Here is a 20884-nt window from a genome sequence, read left to right as displayed (position 1 = left end):
GAGGTGTACCACAGCATAAAATTGCCAATTTGAAGTAGCCTGAACTACCAGCTGCACCTCCGCAAACACAAGTTCTGTAACAGACAAGTTCGGTGAAAGTGAACGTTTGCGAGGCTCAGTCGTGCCACATAATCTCTGCTCCATCTGAAGCAGCAGCCACAGAATGTCCACCACATCAGTCATCGCCAAGCACAATGCAGAGCTCACCCGCAACTCTTCAACAATTGAACCGACTTACTGACCCGACCCGACATGTCCTTTGAAAGAAAATAATCAAATGATCTCAAAATGAATGAAATAAAAATACATTTTTCTTACCAATCATGTGATTTGCCACATGGATCTGTATTTCCCGTTCAGTCTCAAAGGTCATCTGGCACTTTATGCACTGGTAGGTCTTCTTCTGTCCAACAATGATAAGGTGAAAGAAATTATCATTTGCTGTGCTGTACTAAATCATACTGTATATTTAAGTGGTATGAATCAACTTATGTGAGTTGAAACTTCTAGCGTACTGTCCAATTCACCTCTACCCCATTGTGGACTTTGTCTCTGGAACTGGTGCACTACAATGCTGAGAAGAACTATATTCTCCACTCTGTATCTTCCCCTTTGATCTACCCATTGTACTTGAGTTTGGCTTGATTGCATTTTAGGGGCTTTGCCACTGGAACCAGTGCTCGATATTCTGCACTCTGCATGAAACAACTAAACAAATTGAAAATGCAATTAGCAATTCTAATCAATGTGGTACCACACTGAAATCTTTATGTGTCTATAAAGTGGATGCTACACAGCCTAATCAATAAGCAAACCTCAAGGTTTATTATATTTACACGTTTATATACTTGTCCCACTCCCATTGTCCCAATCATTCTTCTCCCTACTCCCGTTCGGCAGAAGGTACAGAAGCTTGAAAGCGCGCACCACCAGACTCAGGAACAGCTTCTTCCCCTCTGTTATCAGGCTTCTGAACCGTCCTTCCATAAGCTAGGGTACCGTCCGATTCACCTCTACCCCATTGTGGACATTGTCTCTGGAACTAATGTGCTACAATGCTGAGAACTATATTCTGCACTCTGTATCTTCCCCTTTGCCCTACCTATAGTACTTGATGGTATTTATGTATAGTACTATCTGATTTAATTTAGTTTAGTTTAGAGATATAGCATGGAAACAGGCCCTTTGGCCCATCAAGTCCATGCAAACCATCGATTACCCATTCACACTAGTTCTATGTGATCCCAAATTCACATCCTACACAATAGGGGCAATTTACAGAAGCCAATTAACCTCCTGGATTGTGCGAGGAAACCGGAGCACCCGAGGAAAGCCCATGAGGTCACAGGGAAAATGTGCAAAGTCCACACAGATAGCACCCGAGGTCAGGATTGAACCCGTGTCTCTGGCACTATGAGGCAGCAGCTCTACCACTGCGCCACCGTGCCGCCCTGTTTGGATGCAAAACAAAGCCTTTCACTGTACCTCAGTACACGTGACAATAATAAACCTAAACCTGAACACCCTTTGTGAATAATATTGGAAGCGTAAGATTGTTATGACTGTTACTACTGTACAGCTTTTCACTGTACCTCAATACACGTGACAATAATAAACCTAAACTGAACATCCCTTCTGAACAATAGCAGGATAGCACGGTGGCGCAGCGGTGGAGTTGCTGCCTTGCAGCGCCAAAGACCCGGGTATCAATCCCGATTACGGGCGCTGCCTGTACGGGGTTTGCACGTTCTCCCCGTGACCTGCGCGGGTTTTCTCCGAGATCTTCGGTTTCCTCCCACACTCCAAAGACGTGCAGGTTTGTAAGTTAATTGGCTTGGTGTAAATGTAAAATTGTCCCCAGTGTGTGTATGATAGTGTGAGTGTGCAGGGATCGCTGGTCGGTGTGGGCTCGATGGGCCGAAGGGCCTGTTTCCCCGTTGTACCTCTAAACTAAACTAAACTAAAACAAAATATTGGAAGCGTATGATTTTGCGTAATATTGGAAGCATAATCAGCCTAAGAATTTTATGCCGGGTTGATACTACACAGCTTTTTACTGTACTTTGGTACACGTGACAATGATAAACTAAAGTAAACTATGCACATTTTAAATGTTCTTACCCTGGGAGCAGGTGATGCTTGTGACGACTTTTTCTGGCTACTTGTCTCTGGCGTCAGTTCTCTGTGGTCTATCTGGATATGGCTCTCTAGATCTTCCATGGTTTCGAACTTAACTGCGCAGTCGGGACATCGAAGGCTGGCGTTGGGCCTCTCGGTGGCCTCCGGCTGAGCGACGCTGGCGGGCTGCCCGTTGGTGCTCCGGTTCATGCAGGCCGCGCACAGGCCGTAAGGGAGGCCATTGATGTCGAGCTTCACCAAGTCCTGTTTGCTCCTGAACTCCTTCAGGCAGAGGGCGCACTTGTAGGGCCTCTGGTGGGTCTGGTTGCTGGGGGATGACGAGGCAGAGTTCCCCGACAGCTTCTGCATGTGGAAGGTGCCGTGGATTTTCAGCTCGAGGGTGGAGGTGACGGTCTGCATGCAGACGACGCAGCGGAAGCCGGTCAGCGAGTTCCTCAGGTCCGGGTGCATCTGGCAGTGCTCGATGAAATCCTCCTCGCTCTGCAGGGGCATCTTGCAGATCCGGCAGGTGCCCGTGTCCAGGCTCTTGCTGTGCGTGACCTTGTGCTCGGTCAACGTCAGCAGGGAGGGGAACCTCTCGCCGCAGATGGGGCACATGTAGTGCTTGGCGGGCCCGCGGTGCGTCTGCATGTGCTCGCGCAGGCCGCTCTCCGAGAAGAAGGTCCTGGCACAGATGTTGCACTTGTGGTTGCCCGTGATGAACTCGGCCTTCTTCCGCGAGCAGTCGTCGTCCCCGGGCCGAATGTTGTGATCCCTCAGCCTGTGGTTCTGCAGCAACGCCTCCATGGTGTAGGCCGCCCCGCAGATGTCACAGCCGTACATGGGCTCCGAAGCATCGATGTCATCCTCGCTGGCCTCGTGGCTGTTCAAGGCCTCCTGGCCCTTCATGAGGATGTTCTGCAGGTCGGCGGCGGCGGCGGCGTCCACTCTCTTGGCGCAGGGGGCGATGCCGTTGGCCGTCCCGTTCTGCGTGCTGTTGTCGAACACGCAGTGCTTCTCCCGCAGGTGCTTCTCCAGCAGGATGATGGCGTGGAAGGCCTTGCTGCAGAACTTGCAGTTGTACTTCTTGCTGTGCGTGGTGATGTGGCACTGCAGTTCCACCTCGGTGCTGAAGGTGTCGCCGCAGAAGATGCACTTGCGCCCCTTGGCCGGGTTGCCCAGGTGGCTGTGCTTGACGTGCAGCTGCAAGTCCGCCTCCTTGCGGAAGTCCCAGTTGCAGGCGGTGCAGCGGTACATCTTTTTCTCGTTGCTGTGCTTGACGGCCAGGTGCACCTGGATGGAGACCTTGGAGTCGAACACCTCCTGGCACAGGGTGCAGTGGTAGAGCACGAAGGTGTGCATGTCCAACAGGTGCTTCTGCAGGTCGTCCACCGAGGAGAACTGCTTGTCGCAGCTCTCGCACACGTAGTGGGTCGACGTGGTCATGTAGTGCACAGTCAGGTGCTGCAAGAGACTGTCCTGCGAGTCAAAGTCCTCCTTGCACTGCGGACAGGACTGCTTCCGCAGAAGAATCTCCAAGTGCGACTTCAGGTGGCTTTGGAAGCTCTCGAACGAGGTGAACTTCAGATCACACTGGTTGCACGGGTATTCGCCGTTGGACAGCGAAGGGACGCTGGCCGACAACCGCTGCCTCTTTGGAGAAGACACCTCGGCGTCCGAGGAGACCGGGCTCTGATCGGACTTGGATTTGCGGCTGTTGTTCGCCAGCGGAATGTTCTTGTGGTTCTCCTTGATGTGCTTGGTGAGCTTGAGGATGGTGCCAAAGATGGGCGAGTTAGTGCAGTAAGGGCAGGAGTACACCTCCATGAAGGACTGGCTGGCCTGCAGGATGGGCGACTCCAGCTTGGTGTTCCCCACGTTGCAGTGAGCCTGCTGAATGTGCTCTGTCAGCGAAGACTCGGTCAGGAACCCCAGCGAGCAATGGGAGCAGAAGAAGGTGTGGTTGCCGTCCTGCGGGATGGCGTTGGGGACGCAGTGCGACACCCGTATGTGTTCCTGCAGACTGTTGAGTTCCGCAAACAACTCCGGGCAGTAGTTGCAGTGGAACGTGGACGCACTGGTGAACTGCATCACTGGGAAAACATTATTCTTGTGCACCTTCCGGACGTGCTCGTTTAGATTGTACAAAGTTGGCAGGGAATCAAGGCAGAACTGGCATGTGTGGCTTTGCTGAGGTTTATCCGAGTGAATGGTCTTTAAATGAATTTCGAGGACAGCCAAACTACTAAAATCACGCTTAGAGCAGTACGGGCAGCTGTACCAGGAGTTCTGCCGACCGTCTCTCTCCAGCGATCCCGAAGGCTTCCTCTGGCTTCTGGACGGTTTCAGAGTGGAATCGGGCGTGGAGCCGCGCTCCACTGAAGCGCTAGAGTCCGGGGTGGTGCTGCTCATGGAAGCCACACTACCCGTCGCAGGGTCGGGGCTGATGCTGTGGTTGCTGGAGTCCGGTTGCCGATGGCTGTCCAAGTGACAATAGACGTCCTCCACGGTTGGAAACTGTTCCGGGCACATTGGGCACTTGTGTTTCTTATTCCTGTGGGCGAGATCGATGTGATTGATCAACGCCGTCTCTTCAGCGAACACATCCGGGCAGTGGATGCACTGCAGCTCGGCCTTCTCACAAATCTGCGGGTGATTGGAGGCCATGTGCTTGTCCAAGTCTTCTGCCTGGTTGAAGGTCTCGTCGCAGTAGTCGCAGACGACATCTTCCTTCTTCAAGTCCTTGTCCAGCTTGGCCTCGTGGTCCTTGTTCTTCTTGTGGGCCTGCATGTGGCTCTGCAGGGAGCTGGTGGAGGAGAAGCCGCGCTTGCAGACGGTGCACTTGAAGGGCTTGCTGGAGCTGTGGGTCTTCAGGTGGATCTTCAGGTGGTCGCTGCGAGAGAAGGCCGCCTCGCACTCGTGGCAGTGGTACTTCTTGTCTCCGGTGTGGAGCTTGATGTGGCGGTCCCGGCTCCGCTTGTGCTTGAACAGCCGGCTGCAAAAGGTGCACTTGAAGGGGAGCTTGTCGCTGTGGATTTGCTCGTGCCTCTTGAGGTAACTCAGTCGGCTGAAGGACTTGTCGCAGAATTGGCAGGGGTACGGAAGGCCGGTCCCTCCTTCTTCATCCACGAGGCCCAGATCACAGCCCTCGCCCAACATCTGAGACGGCGAGGCGACATCTTTACTGGAGGGAGACGAAGCTACCCAGGAAACCTGCGGGTCATCGTCGATATCTGCAACGAACAGGACGAGAACTATTTAATTCCCAGCTGGAAAAGGAGGACAAATTATTTCTGGAACATGGAGTTTTATTACATCAGAAACTTCACTGCCCTCACAAATGCACGAAAGCATAAACAAGTGAAACGTGGATAGCATCAAATAATACATATATTTTATATAGAGGGTGAATTATAAGGAATTTATTTATTATAAGGAAATATCTATATACTAAAACTCTCGTTTGTTATCTTGTTTGTGACTGAACTTCAGCCAAAACGGTACACGATAGCGCGACAATTTTAGGCCCACCTTACTCACCATCGTCGCTTTAGTGATAATGCAAGTAGTTTTATTGAAATCCGTGTTATATTTTTTAAGTTATTCACATTTTAAAGTTTAAAAGGAGGGGGAGGGGAGGAGGGAGGGGGGCAGTGGGGGAGAAGGGAGAGGGAAGGACAGGGTGCTGCACCAATGCAGGAGAGGTTTGGGCCCAACGGGTCCACTTTGTCTAGTAATATATAAATGTACAGAGCAGCACTCAAAGAACGATTGAGTTCTATTCAGCACCCTTCCAAACTGACATTGGTTAAGGGTGGCGCAGCGGTAGAGTTGCTGCCTCACAGCGCCAGAGACCCGGGTTCCATCCTGACTACGGGTGCTGCCTGTACTGAGTTTGTACGTTCTCCCCGTGACCTGCGTGGGTTTTCTCCGGGTGCTCCGGTTTCCTCCCACACTCCAAAGACGTGCAGGCTTGTAGATTAATTGACTTGGTAAAATTGTAAATGGTCCCAAGGGTGTGTAGGATAGTGTAAGTGTGCGGGGATCGCTGGTCGGCGCGGACTCGGTGGGCCGAGGGGCCAGTTTCCGTGCTGTATCTCTAAACTAATAACTAAATAAATATATGTTGGGGGTGCCCAAGTTTTGAAACATTTTTTGTCAGTTTTACCATGACAAGTAATTTGTTATAGGGTTGAATCTAATACAATAATGTTTATATCCCACATGTATATAAAGATGACTATGCAGAGGTGACCAGATGTCAATACTATTCCTAATGCCCTAGTTCCCAATCCTTCATGCACCAGAAAAAAATATTGCCTTCTATTCAGCATCCTTCCAGACCGACATCGGTTAAAGATGGCACTACAAAGTTTTGGTTGCTAGCCAAATTCTCAAAGCACAAGCAATTGGTTCAGGTAGACACAAAGCGCTGGAGTAACTCAACGGGTCAGGCAGCATCCCTGGAGAACAGGGATAGGTGACATTTCGGGTCAAACACTTCTTCAGACTGCATGGGTAGCAGTCTGAAGAAGAGTTCTGACCTGAAACATCAACCATCCTTTTTGTCCGGAGATGCTGCCTGACCCGCTGGGTTATTCCAACACTTTGTGTCTATCTTTGGTAGAAACCAGCATGTGCAGCTCTCTGTTTCTAACATTGGTTACGGTGATATGGCATGAAATGCCAAATTTAGTTCACTTTAGTTTATAGATACAGCATGGAAACTGGCCTTTGGACCCACTGAGCCCACGCCAACCATCAATCACCCAGTCACACGCCAGTTCTATGTTATTCATCCACTCCCTGCACACTGGGGGCACTTTACAGAGGGCCAATTAACCTATAAACCCGCACGTCTTTGGGATGTGGGAGGAATCCGGACCACCTGGAGGAAACTCATGCGGTCACTGGGAGGGCATGCAAACTCCACACAGACAGCACCGGAGGTCAGTACGAAGTGGATCTCTGGCGCTGTAAGAGAAGCAGCTCGACCAGCAACTGTGCCGGCCGATATGGTGTGCAGGGATTTATTCACAAAATGCTGGAGTAACTCAGCAGGTCAGGCAGCATCTCTGGAGAGAAGGAATGGGCGACGTTTCGGGTCGAGACCCTTCTTCAGACTGATGTCAGGGGAGGGGGCGGGACAAAGGAAGGATATAGGTGGTGTGCAGGGAAATGATTTGGCCTTCATTTTAAATATCAAACAGATACATTTCTATTTAATGTAAGCTGCTCACAAAACGTGATATGCAAAAGCGCAACAAATACCAATGAATACAACAAATACTCTTTCAGGACTGAATGAAAATACTACCCGAGCCTGTTCCCCAACGGATTGAACAGGAGCAGAGTTTGACCTTTGGTTTATAATCGGCTTGCTGATGGCAGCACGTCGTAGGATTCTTCGGTCATTTTAACAAATGTGCCGCGCAATTTTATTTCAGATTTAAAAAAAACATTTCTGCTAATTTAGAAAAGCACGCGATCCCTTGCAATTGGAAACCATTATTGCTGACAGAATCCCGCATTCAACAGAATGTAACAAACACTTTAGAGTGGATTAAGGTCATTAAAAAGTACTAATCCTCCTAAATAAGCTTGTTCAAGCACAGCAGATCAGAGAGCTTGTGGTCTTTTGAATGCGTTCGCAATGTTCGTGTGAGAAACCCTCTTCCAGGGATGTTTGCTTTTAACATTTGCAGCAACGTCCACACCATGACATGTCTGCGTATGTGGTTACATACTTATATCAGATGGTAAATCTTTGATCAGCATCAGATTACCACAATAATCGACTGCAGCAATCGAGGATATAATGTGTGGGAATAACTCCGCGGGGTCAGGTAACACCTCCATGCTACTCCAGCGCTTTGTGTCTTTTTTTTTGTAAACCAGCATCTCGTAGAGTCATAGAGTCTTACAGCATAGAAACAGGCCCTTCGGCACAACTTGCCCACACCGACCAACATGTCCAAGCTACACTAGTCTCACCTGCCTGCATTTAGCCCATATAACTACAACACACGATGCCTCAGAAAAACCACCAGCATCCACAAAGACTCTTCACACCCCAGTCTGTTCGAACTCCTTCCATCGGGCAGACGATACAAGGCCTTCTACGCCCGCACCTCCAGACTCAGGAACAGCTTCATCCCCAGGGCCATAGCTGCTATGAACCGGTCCTGCTGAGCCGGATGGCCACAACGCATAGATCAACTTGCACTTTACCCTGTCTAAAAACTGTTACAATTGTTTCGTTTCGTTGGGTTGCTGTTAATTACTTAAATTATTGCATCGTATGGGAGGCGCATTCCCAATCTCGTTGTACCCCTGGGTACAATGACAATAAAGATATATTGTATTGTATTGTATTGTATTGTATTTGGCCCTGTCCATGTACCTGTCTAAATGTTTCTTAAACGTTGCGATAGTACCTGCCTTAACTACCTGCCGTGCACCCACCAACCTCTGCATGAAAAAGTTACCCCTCAGGTTCCTGTTAAATCGTTCCCCCCTCACCTTAACCGGCACCTGCACTTCCTTGTATCTACAAACCTTGTCTATTGCTGTCGTGTGGACACAAGGAACTGCTGATGTTGGTTTACAAAAATAAAGACCTAAAGTGCCAGAGTAACTCAGCGAAGCAGGCAGCATCTCTGCAGAATATGGATAGATGACGTTTTGAGTCGAGACCCTTCATCCTTCTTCGGACTGAATGTGGAGGGGGGGGGGGGGGGGGGGGGTGATGAAAGAAAGCTGGAGGGAGGAAGGGCAGAACAAAGCGTGGCAGCTAATAGATTGATACAGGTAAGGGGGGGTTTTGACAGGCAGATGGTGGATAATTGGAAAGGCTTGGCCCATTGTGACAACTGATGACATGTGTGGTTATCGACAAAATATAGATTTTAATGCAGAAAAGCTTTAATAATAATTAAATATCAACGTGGTAATAACCAGGGGAAATTGGACTGTACTTCTTCATAAAAGACGTCATGGAATGAGAGTTTCAGATCAAGAGTCAAGAGTGTTTAATTGTCATATGTACCGAAAAGAAACAATTACATTCTTAATTGAGAGGTATAAGTTGGTTTATTTTCTCACCCAAAGGACTCAAGTTCAGTTCAGTCTAGTTTACTGTCATTAGTTCTGGGGTACAGTGAGAAGCTTTTGTCCTGAGCTATCCAGTCAGCAGAAAGACAATAAGTGATTGCAACCGAGCCATGCAGTACACTTAGAGTACAAGGGAATAAAGTTTAGTGCAAGGTAAAGCCAGCAAAGTTTGATCAAGGAAATTCCGAGGGTCACCAGAGAGATAGACAGTAATTCAGCACTGCTCTCTGGCTGTGGCAGGATGATTCAGTTGCCTGATAACAGCCTGATAAAGCTAACATCTCTGTTGCACCTCCGCCCCTCCTTCCCACTGTAATAATACTCAAGTAACAGTTATTTTTTCTGTCCTCATCGACTAAGTGGCCTTGGAATGATAATCGTTTGACACAGAGGCAACAGCACTCTGAACCGAGCTACGGCTGAGGCAGAACCTTCTTTCAGCACCATTACTCCTGCAATAATGATTAGTCACCCTATATTTCTTCCCCAACCATGAAGACAATGCAATCCTTGCTTGCAACTTAATTACCCATGACACGTGTAATTAGTCACAACAAATGCATTTCCAAAACAAGCAAGTCACTGATTACGGTACCTATTCTGGTGACAATACATGCATGTATAATGAAATGCTTACTTAATTACTTTACTGATAACAGGAGCATGGCAGTGCAAGTGACACTCACTGCGCTACCCGTGATCTGGAGCCTTGCAAAGATGTCGTGAAGGTACGATATCGGAAACCTTCTTGTGAAATTCTCAATGTTGCAACATTTACCTTGCAAGGGTCTCCTCTGCTAACTGCTACGATGCTGCATTTTAACATTCTTAATTGAAACGTTTGCAGGTACGCGCAAGGTGTTGGAAGTGACAGCATAACTAAGTTATCCAGGCATGTCAAACCAAGCCAGTATGAAACTTCATCCAAAGAGACCATTTTCAGCCCAGTGCAAAAGCTCATTAAAAAGTGTCCTGCCAGCTGGTCAGACTGACCTTAATCTGCAGCACCACGTAGATTAGTGTCAGAGGTGGCAGCTACCAGTCTCACAGCAATAGTTAAACGCAGCCATGAACAATTGCTGCTGCTGGGGATGCGACCATGCTTGAATGTAGAGCACCTCTTAGAAGCAACGCGCAGCGCACTTCTGCACAGCCACATCGAAGGCTGAGCATGCGGATTTGTACGTGCAGGAGGGAACTGCAGATGCTGGTTTCAACCGAAGATTTTAGACTCCAAAAAGCTGGGGTAACTAGGCGTGGGTCAGGCAGCATCCCTGAAGAGAAGGAATGGGTGACGTTTCGGGTCGAGACCCTTCGTCAGACTGAGAGTCAGGGGAAAGGGGATCGAGAGATGTGGGCGGTGATGTAGAGAGATATGGAACAAATGGCTGAAAGATATGCAAAGAAGCGACGATATTAAAGGAAAACAGGCCGTCGTTAGCTGTTTGCTAAGTGAGTACAGACAATGAGGCTCAACAGGTCTCGACCTGAACCGTCACCCATTCCTTCTCTCCAGAGATGCTGCCTGTCCCGCTGAGTTACTCCAGCTTTTTGTGTCTATCTTCGAGGCTCAACAATATATACCTTTAGAGAGTGGAAAGATGGACTTAAACGATAGAAGGCTGAGTCACATGAAGGACTATCATGACAGGCAGCCAAGAGGTTGATGAAAGAATTAGTGTGAAGGGAGGACATAGAGAACACTTCAAACAAGGATGGACACAAAATGCCGGAGTGACTCAGTGGGACAGGCAGCATCTCTGGAGAGAAGGAATGGGCGACGTTTTGGGTCGAGGCCCTTCTTCAGACTCTGATTCTTCAGCGATGCTGCCTGTCCCGCTGAGTTACTCCAGCTTTTTGCGTCTACCTTCGGTGTGTACCAGCATCTGCAGTTCCTTCCTGCACACTTCAAACAATGATATCTTTGCATGAGTTTCCAAAGCTTTTGGAATTGGAAGCACTTACAATTGAGGATAAGCAGATGGCCAGAAATGGATGAAAACAGAGATGTATAAAGCCAAAGGGAAGTCGAAAGATTATGGAGAGGAATGGCACTCAGCCATACACAGGCCAAAAGAGCTTCTCATCATGTGCACCGATGGGTCAGTCTGGAGCAGGGTCTCGTCAGTCTGAAGCAGGGTCTCGACCCGAAACGTCAGCCATCATATTGCCCTCTTGAATTGTCTTCAGGTCAAAATCTTGATGATTGCGGCTATTAGTTCATAAGATCATAAGACATAGGTGCAGAATTAGGCCATTCGGCCCATCAGGTATTCTCCGCCAGTCAATCGTGGCTGATCTACCTTTCTCTCTAATGCCCATTCTCCTGCTTTCTACCCATAACCCCTGACACCCGTACTAATCAAGAACCTGTCAATCTGCGCTTTAAAAATATCCATTGATTTGGCCTCCACCGCCATCTGTGGCAATGAATTCCACAGATTCACCACCTTCTGGCTAAAGAAATCCCCCCTCTTCTCCATTCTAAAGGCACGCCTTGTTATTTTGAAGCTGTGCCCTCTGGTCCTAGACTATCCCACTAGCAGAAACAATCTCTTCACATCCGCTCTATCCAGGCCTTTCATTATTTCTATTCATATATTCACTTACAGTATCCGAACCAGAAGGATTAGGAAGGGATAAAGCCCATCATTGTCACCAACAATGTCGTCTGCCAAATTCTAAGAACAAACAAATTTAAATGAGAAAGAAATGCTAAATTAATAATTCAGTCAGCAGTATATATTTTAGTTGTTCATCTTAGGTAGATTCTTTAGACTTTACAGATCCAGCGAGGAAACAGGCCCTTCAACCAACCAAGTCCACGCACACCAGCAATCCCCGTACACTAGCACAGTCCCACACTCCAGGGACAATTTTCACTTTTACCAAAGCCAATTAACCTATGAACCTGCAGGTCTTAAGAGGGTGGGAGGAAACCGGAGCACCCGGAGAAAACCCACATGGTCACAGGGAGAAGGTAGAAACTCCGTAAAGACAGCACCCATCGTCAGGATTGAACCTAGGTCTCTGGCGCTGTGAGGCAGCAGCCCTACCACTGCGCCACCGCGCCGAAGTTTTGCAGTTTTGCGCGGTTCCTTGTGTTTTCTGAATCCATGAACTGAGCCCTGACTTTGGTCAGGAGATGAGGTGGCCCCACAACCACATTACAGGGTCAACTAATGACATGTTATTATGTACTGTGGTACAACAGATCCACAGAGAAATTAGTGTCCAGCAAAGGGGCGGCACGGTGGCCCAGCGGTAGAGTTGCTGCCTCACAGCGCTAGAGGCCCGGGTTCAATAGACAATAGACAATAGGTGCAGGAGGAGGCCATTCGGCCCTTCGAGCCAGCACCACCATTCAATGTGATCATGGCTGATCATTCTCAATCAGTACCCCGTTCCTGCCTTCTCCCCATACCCCCTGACTCCGCTATCCTTAAGAGCTCTATCTAGCTCTCTCTTGAATGCATTCAGAGAATTGGCCTCCACTGCCTTCTGAGGCAGAGAATTCCACAGATTTACAACTCTCTGACTGAAAAGGTTTTTCCTCATCTCCGTTCTAAATGGCCTACCCCTTATTCTTAAACTGTGGCCCCTGGTTCTGGACTCCCCCAGGTTCAATCCTGACTACGGGTGCTGTCTGTATGGAGTTTGCACGTTCTCCCGTGGGCTTTCTCCAGGTGTGCCGTTTCCTCCCACACTCCAAAGATGAGCAGGTTTATCGGTTAGTTGGCTTATGTAAATTGTAAATGGTCCCTAATGTGTAGGATAGCGCTAGTGTACGGGATGATCATCAGTCGGCGCGGACTCGGTGGGCCGAAGGACCTGTTTCCGCGCTGTATCCCTGAAGTAAAATGGGATTGTATTAACAATCAGCCATTTTTGTCAATCGACGACAACTGTTTGAGATATTCATTTTTGATTAGTAACCGTGATACTCAAAATTCTACATGGAAAGCAAAAACTGACAAGTAACGGTTTACTTCTGCACAAAGCAACAACCTTTGCCCCGTGGCCCAGAGTATTCCCTTCAGGCACCTAAATGAAAGGAGCGAAGATATGATACAGTTTGCCAGCCAATGGAACACCCTTTGCTTCAGGGAAGATGCACAAAATCCTAACACCGCATGAAACATAGAAGTGGGAAAGTTAGTTCTGTCAATAACCAGGTGAATGGTTCAATATAAAAGGATACAAAGTGCCGGAGTAACTCAGCAGGTCAGGCAGCATCTCTGGAGAACATGGCTGGGCAAACACTATGGATCGAGACCCGCCTGATGAAAGGTCTCAACCCGAAAGATCGCCTATCCATGTTCTCCAGAGATGGTGCCTGACCTGCTGAGTTACTCCAGCACTTTAGTATAAGAAAATAACTGCAGATGCTGGTACAAATCGAAGGTATTTATTCACAAAATGCTGGAGTAACTCAGCCGGTCAGGCAGCATCTCGGGAGAGAAGGAATGGGTGACGTTTCGAGTCGAGACCCTTCTTCAGACTCCAGCACTTTGTCTCCTTTCGTGTATTAACCAGCATCTGCAGTTCTTTGTTTCGAACAGATTCTATATACCTCCCCATGGTTCTGTAAAGTCATGACGTAAATCTGGGTTTGCAATTACTGAGTTTAGGGAATTTCAGACAACGATTTTTGGCCAGAATTGACTGCAGTAGCATGTTACTACACCATCCTTGAGGAAGCCAAGGTATGCAAAGCTTACTTGCCCTGCTTACTGAATCAAACAAAATGAGTTTTCCAGGTCAGTAACTTCATTCCAGCAATAGCCAAGGTCTGAGATGGTTATTTATATCCAGACTTGGAAGCCTAGCAGGGGCCAAAGAGTTTAAGAACGTCAGGACTTCTAATGCCCGACGAACAGCAGATCCTCCAAATAACAGGTTTTTGCTTTGTTTGCCTATTCTTTGGCAAGAATAGAACCGATTCTTTAGCAAGAGTCAAGAGTGTTTAATTATCATGTGTACCAAAAATGAGATTCTTACTTGCAGCAGCATAACAGGTCTGTAAACACGGTGATCATAGGTAACACAATCAACAAAAGAGAATTCAGTACATTTTAAAAAGGCCTGAAAGGGTGCTGTCTGTACGGAGTTTGCACGTTCTCCCCGTGACCGCGTGGGTTTTATCTGAGATCTTCGGCTTCCTCCCACACTCCAAAGTACTTACAGGTTTGTAGGTTAATTGGCTTGTTATACGTGTAAAATTGTCCCTGGTGTGTAGGATAGCGTTAATGTGCGGGGATCGCTGGTCGGCGCGGACTGGGTGGGCCGAAGGGCCTGTTTCCGCGCTGTATCTCTAAACTAAACTAAACTAAATTAGTGCAAAACAAAAGCCCAAAGTCCCTCACGCAACTAAGACAGTTTGTAGTTTATGTTGTAGGAAGGAACTGCAGACGCTGGTTTAAACCAAAGATAAGACACAAAATGCTGATGTAACTCAGCGGGACAGGCAGCATCTCTGGAGAGAAGGAATGGGTGACGTTTTGGGTCGAGACCCTACTTCAGAATGAGAGTCAGGGGAAAGGGAAACGAGAGATATAGACGGTGACCAGACCAAGTGGACCCGTTGGGCCCAAACCTTTCCTGCATTGGTGCAGCACCCTCTCCTCCCCCCCTCCCGCTCCCCTCTCCCCCCTCCCCCTCCCTCCCTCCTCCTCCCTCCCTGGGAGATAGATTTAAACTTTAAAATGTGAATAACTTAAAAACTATAACCGATTTCAATTAAACTTCTTCCATTAGCACCAAAGGGACGACGGTGAGTAAGGTGGGCCTAAAATTGTCGCGCTATCGTGTACCGTTTTGGCGGTAGTTCAGGAACAAACAAACAAACAAACGAAAGTTTTAGTATATGGATGTAGAGAGGTAGAGAACAAAGAAATGAAAGATAGGGAAAAATGTAACGCTAATTAAGGAAGCAGTCCATTGTTAACTACTGCCTTGTAAACTTAATATCGATTGAAACTCTGATGTTGTTGAAAATGACACACAGGTAAAAAGATGAGGAAGGCTGGGGATGGTCAAAGTCAATGGATATTTTTAAGACAGACATAGATAGATTCTTGATAAGTGCGGGTGTCAGAGGTGATGTGGGATTGACCCAAGGGGTGATGGGGAGAAGGCAGTAGAATGGGGTTGAGAGGGAAAGATAGGTTGACGGAGCAGGCTTGATGGGCCAAATGGCCTAATTCTGCTCCTGTCACTTATGAACTTATGAAAATGGCCTTTTCGGTTTCAGCGTGAGACTGAAGGACGAGAGTTCAGACTGTCCCACCTTCACATCCACTGGCCAAAGTCCAAAAACTACCAAGAGTCCCTTTTGCAGGAACTTATCAATTGCAGCTTGGTTTCCCACAGATTGATTCACCACATCGGATTCAGCAGAGAATCTGGTGCTCAGATCCCTAATGAATCCATCACAGGTTCTGATGAAAAGTCAATGATCTGAAACATTGATTCTTTGTTCTCTCTCAACAGATACTGTTTGATCTGCTGAACATTTCAATGATCTCTATCTTTTTTCACCCCAAATGATTGTCCTGACCTCATGACACAGTATCAGGTTTTGATGAGACATCAAGTACAGCAATGAAGGACCTTAATCCATTAACTAATAATTCAACTTCATTTGTAGTCATGGATAAATAGCTATAAATTATTGATAACGTTGTCGGAGATGTAGTCTTTGGTCTGATCACCTGCCCGACCAATGACAAACCAGTCCCAGAGCTTTCAGTCAATAACTTCCTTTAGAGTGGACACAAAGTGCTGGAGTAACTCAGCGGGTCACGCAGCATCTCTGGAGAAAAAGGATGTTTGGCCTAATCTTAGAAACAAAGGCAGCAATTACCAAATGAATATTGATTTCTCTAACTTCAAGTAACACTTGCATCGCCTCTCTCTTCGTCCCTCTCCCACCCTAGTCGTTGCACTAGTTTCACTGTCATCCTGGTGAGTTTCATTTTCACCTAGCCCACAACTAACGATCATCATTGTTGCTTTTTTGCAAATGTTTCATTTGATCTATATCTCTCTATATATCACCGTCTATACCTCTCCTTTCCCTTTCCCATGACTCTCAGTCTGAAGAAGGGTCTCGGCCTGAAAAACCACCTATTCCTTCTCTCCAGGGATGCTGCCTGTCCCGCTGAGTTACTCCAGGTTTTTGAGTCTGCTTTCAGTATAAGCCAGCATCTGCAGTTCCTTCCTACAGAATTATCTTCACAAGTTGGCAATAACTTTGACATAAGGAACAAAGGGAACTAGACTTGGGCATCAAGTTTTTAGCAAATGAAGAGAAACACCATTGAAAAAAAACAATGCTTCAAACTACTTACAACTTGAAGTTCATAAGTAACAGGAGCAGAATTAGGCCATTCGGCCCATCAAGTCTACTCTGCCATTCAATCATGGCTGATCTGTCTCTCCCTCTCAACCCCATTCTCCTGCCTTCTCCCCGTAACGCCTGACACCCTTTTTAATCACGAATCTATCTATCTTTGCCTTAAAAATATCCGTTGACTTGGCCTCCACAGCCTTCTGCGGCAAAGAATTCCACAGATTCACCATCAAAGGCTGCGTTAATTTAAACTAGCTGCTGAAGCCATGTAGTGTGTCAAACAGGAAAGATGAAGGGAGCACAGTCTAGTATTTGCCCCTTATTTTTGCACAGCTTTAGTTATGCCTCAGTTCATGGACTAAGCCAATTTTGGTCTCCTCACATAATGAGTTTGGACAAAGCTCTAAAAGTTAATAACTCCTGCAGCTCCAAAGCTGGCAAATGAGAGTCAGAAGACTATTTTACAAGACCACCCATGTGCAGACACATTTGGTGGAGTCTTGGGAATTTGCCAGTCCAGACCACAGTGCGGTTTTGAGCATTGGAGAATAAATACGGAAACCTGGAAGCAGTTCAGCTGGAGTCTCGACTGTCCTCAGAACGCCTCTACTTCCTTAGAAGACATAGGAAGTTCGACGTGTCCCCAACAACTCTCACCAACTTCCACAGATGCGCCGTAGAAAACATTTTATCGGGATGCATCGCAGCAGGGATGGAAAACAGCTCCATCCTAAAGCGCAAGAAACTGCAGAGAATTGTGGACGCAGCCAGACCATCACACAAAACCATCCTCCCTGCCACCTTCCCCAGCCAACAATAGGCCATTGTGGTCTCCATCCTTCCTGTGGGCATCTGTTGCCAGATTGATTTGTTCTGGTCTTTTCTCGCCTTCAGTTCAGTGTGGGGGGAAAAAACTGCAGATGCTGGTTTAAATCGAAGGTAGACACAAAATGCTGGACTAACTCAGCGGGCCAGGCAGCATCTCAGGAAAGAAGGAATGGGTGACTTTTCGGGTCGAGACCCTCCTTCGGGACCCGCCCCCTCCCCTGACATCAGTCTGAGGAAGGGTCTCGACCCGAAACGTCACCCATTCCTTCTCTCCCAAGATGCTGCCTTGCCCGCTGAGTTACTCCAGCATTGTGTGTCTGCCAGTGGTGGTAGTTGAGGCTGGGACTATCCCAATGTTTAAGAAACAGTTAGACTGGTAGGGCCGAATGGGCCTGTTTCCGTGCTGTAATATGGTTATATGGTTACATGGAATGGACAAGTGTGGAGGGATATGTAACAAGCGCAGGCAGGTGGGACTAGTGTAGCTGGGACATGTTGGCCAGTGTGGGCAAGTTGGGCCGATGGGCCGATGGGCCTGTTTCCACGCTGTATCACTCTATGAGTCTAAGCTACAGACAGAAATCAAGGGTCACACTCTGTCTTGTTCCGACCCAAAAACACTGATTAAGTCATGGGAATATAAGTTTGAAAGCTTTAACCGTTGATGTATTTGGAGATGATGGAAATTAGATCAGCAATGATGGAAAAAGGTCTAAATTGAAGAACCATAAAATGTCCAAGAAACAAAAATCAAAACACTTTACTCCATTAAATGATGCTGTAACCGGTAAAGGCAATCATTTTTAAACTGATTATTATATATTTTTAAAATACTAACTCAACAGCACAATTAACTCAGATGATACACTACCACAGCAGATGTAAATATAATGGAGAATTAGATTTTGTTTTGGCAAATGCTTGGCAAAATCTGGCCAAAATTTTGAGAATTGATTGGTGTGGGTTTTTTTTAAAACATTTATTTTAGCCGAAGCCAATTAACCTGCAAACCTGTATGTCTTTGGAGTGTGGGAAGAAACCGGAGCACCTGGGGAAAACCCATGCAAGTCACGGGGAGAACGTACAAACTCCGTACAGACGGCACCCGCAGTCAGGATGGAACCTGGGTCTCGGGCGCTGTGAGGCAGCAACTCTACCGCTGCGCCACCGTGCCGCCCCTTGCTGAATGTAACTGACTGGCGATATCTCTGACACACACCCACTGATTTTGCCGTGTAACTCGCCCCTTCGTTGTGAGCAAAATTAAAACAAAGCTCACAACGTTCTCCTGGTGCACTAGGATGTGGAACTGCCAACAGCTGCTCGGAGTGAAGTGACAGATATATTCTAACTATATCGCTGCTTCATCTCATATTCGAAATAAACAAGCATCTGTTTCTCTCTTAAATATAAAGATACTACTGTTTCCCTACATTTACCTATTAAAATCTATTGCAAGTGAAAACTAATGTTGAAGAACATGTTCCTTTGTGTATAATTCGCAAATTAAATTGGAAACATCTGTTTGCCAATTCAAGCAGCAATTCTTTAAATCCTTAAGGGTGGAAAGCTCCAATCAACTATTTCGGGATTCATTGTGCAGACTTCCACACAAGGCTATTATTGTATTGCATTATTATTAGCTGTGGTCAAATAATTTAGATTGGGGTTCCAAGCAAAAGAGGGAGTTAGAAATGCTGTTTACATGCAGGTTCAGCAGTGACTGCTCAGTTAATTCCGATTTTAACTTTCCAGTCCTTGCCTTGCATAAGTTATGTACTGTGATGCAAATTACTAATTTCCACTTGCTCTGGAGAATGTGCTGAAAAAAAGTTGGTCCAATTTATAATTGAACAGTTTTAACCGTGCTGCTACATTCAAACTTTTGGATCCTGCGTTCAAAAAGGACTGTCTGAACTGCTCTGTACATTAGCAGGCAAATCAATAGTGCTATAAATGCCCCACTGTGCAATGTGCTCACTATAGATTCACTGGCAATTGAATTCCACTCTTCATATATTTCAACTACTGGTAATAAAAACCTACGTGCAACAAACTGCCTTAAACTGAAAGAAAAAAAACTGTGCAGTAGATTGCGTAATTATCGCTTGTGTTTAAGGTCTGAAATATGCTTTGTGAATTTATTAAAGACTTCTTTTTGGATTTGAAAAGCAGTGCAGGTGATTTTTCATGTCATGATTATGACTTGGAGTATTTACCAGGGAAAGTAATATCAGTGTTTTGTAAGTAAGCCAGTCGGCAAGCAATAAATAACGCTTCTCCAGAATCAAACCATAGAGAGATGGGCAACACAATGTGATTAAGATCTTTGTGTAGGAAGGAAGTGCAGATGCTGGTTTAAACTGAAGACAGACACAAAAAGCTGGAGTAACTCAGCGGGACAGGCAGCATCTCCGGAGAGAAGGAATGGGTGTCGTTTCGGCAGGTCAGTCTGAAGAATGGTCCCAACCCGAAGCGTCACCCATTCCTTCTCTCCAGAGATGCTGCCTGTCCCGCTGAGTTACTCCAGCTTTTTGTGTCTATCTTGTGATTAAGATCTTACCGTTTGGCTTACAAACGCTGATGCTTTTTGTGTATCTCAGTAAACAGTACACACCGTGCAAGCAGTGATGTTAATGTTATTTGGCTTTCAGTTCTTTCTTTAAGCACCAGCAACTTTATCATACAAATTGATGACCATGACAACACTAAAGGCTTAAACAAGCGTAACCAACTGCAGAAGATCAATTTGTGACGATTACCACAACCTAATACTGCATAAAACATTCTCGATCAGGGGGTCCAAGCAGTATTTGAATCTTGAATTGAAATTATCGTCTTATGAATTTAACCTTTTGAAGAGATAGCCGCCTGGCCTTATTGTCAGTTCTTGGACTGTTCTCTGCAGGCAAGGTGTGTTGAGGATCAATAACAAAGGACACGAGAAAAATCAACTTGAGGTCACAATCACTTCAAATTAACTTTGCAATAATTCACAAACGCATTTTGGGACATAATACCACGAGAATGTGTTACATTTGGCAACCTCAAGTCATTAATTTCAATTTTACCAAAATAGATGCTGGAAGTTTAGATTCCCTGGACATGCAAGCTTAACTCATTCAGCCCTCCTACTTGCGGTTCACTGACTGCATCCAGATAGCATTAACTGCTATTTCCCGCATTACCATCCTCAAAGTGAGTAAATAGCCTTCAGTAATCTGAAGACCACAGACAGCACACAAGCCTGACCTCCCTAGCCACTGAACCTGGCTTGGAAACAATATCCACCTTCAGTCTGAAGAAGGGTCTCGACCCGAAACGTCACCCATTCCTTCTCTCCCAAGATGCTGCCTGACCTGCTGAGTTACTCCAGCATTTTGTGAATAAATCCACCTTCAATCTTCTTGGTTACATCCTCAGTGACAATTTCACACCAGGCAGGGTTGTGCATGCTAGGACTTTATTCCT

At 46.7% G+C, this 20884-nt stretch overlaps 1 protein-coding gene across 7 annotated transcripts in view; it reads right to left on the bottom strand.

The window, feature by feature from the left end:
• The window catches only part of znf423 (zinc finger protein 423), a 341953-nt gene that overhangs the window by 186035 nt on the left and 135034 nt on the right, over positions 1-20884 (bottom strand). For 6 of the 7 annotated variants that reach the window (XM_078400409.1, XM_078400411.1, XM_078400412.1 and 3 more), the window contains 2 exons: positions 2122-5351; positions 319-403 (listed from right to left, as the gene is read on the bottom strand). In XM_078400409.1, the coding sequence (XP_078256535.1) occupies positions 319-403; positions 2122-5351 (3315 nt within the window). The remainder of the gene's footprint in view (positions 1-318; positions 404-2121; positions 5352-20884) is intronic. The other variant, XM_078400410.1, reaches the window with a different exon arrangement.

Source organism: Rhinoraja longicauda, chromosome 6 (assembly GCF_053455715.1).
Source record: "Rhinoraja longicauda isolate Sanriku21f chromosome 6, sRhiLon1.1, whole genome shotgun sequence".
Lineage (NCBI taxonomy): Eukaryota > Metazoa > Chordata > Chondrichthyes > Rajiformes > Arhynchobatidae > Rhinoraja > Rhinoraja longicauda.
Note: the sequence above shows the minus strand (reverse complement) of the source record. Positions and strands in the feature narration are given on the sequence as shown.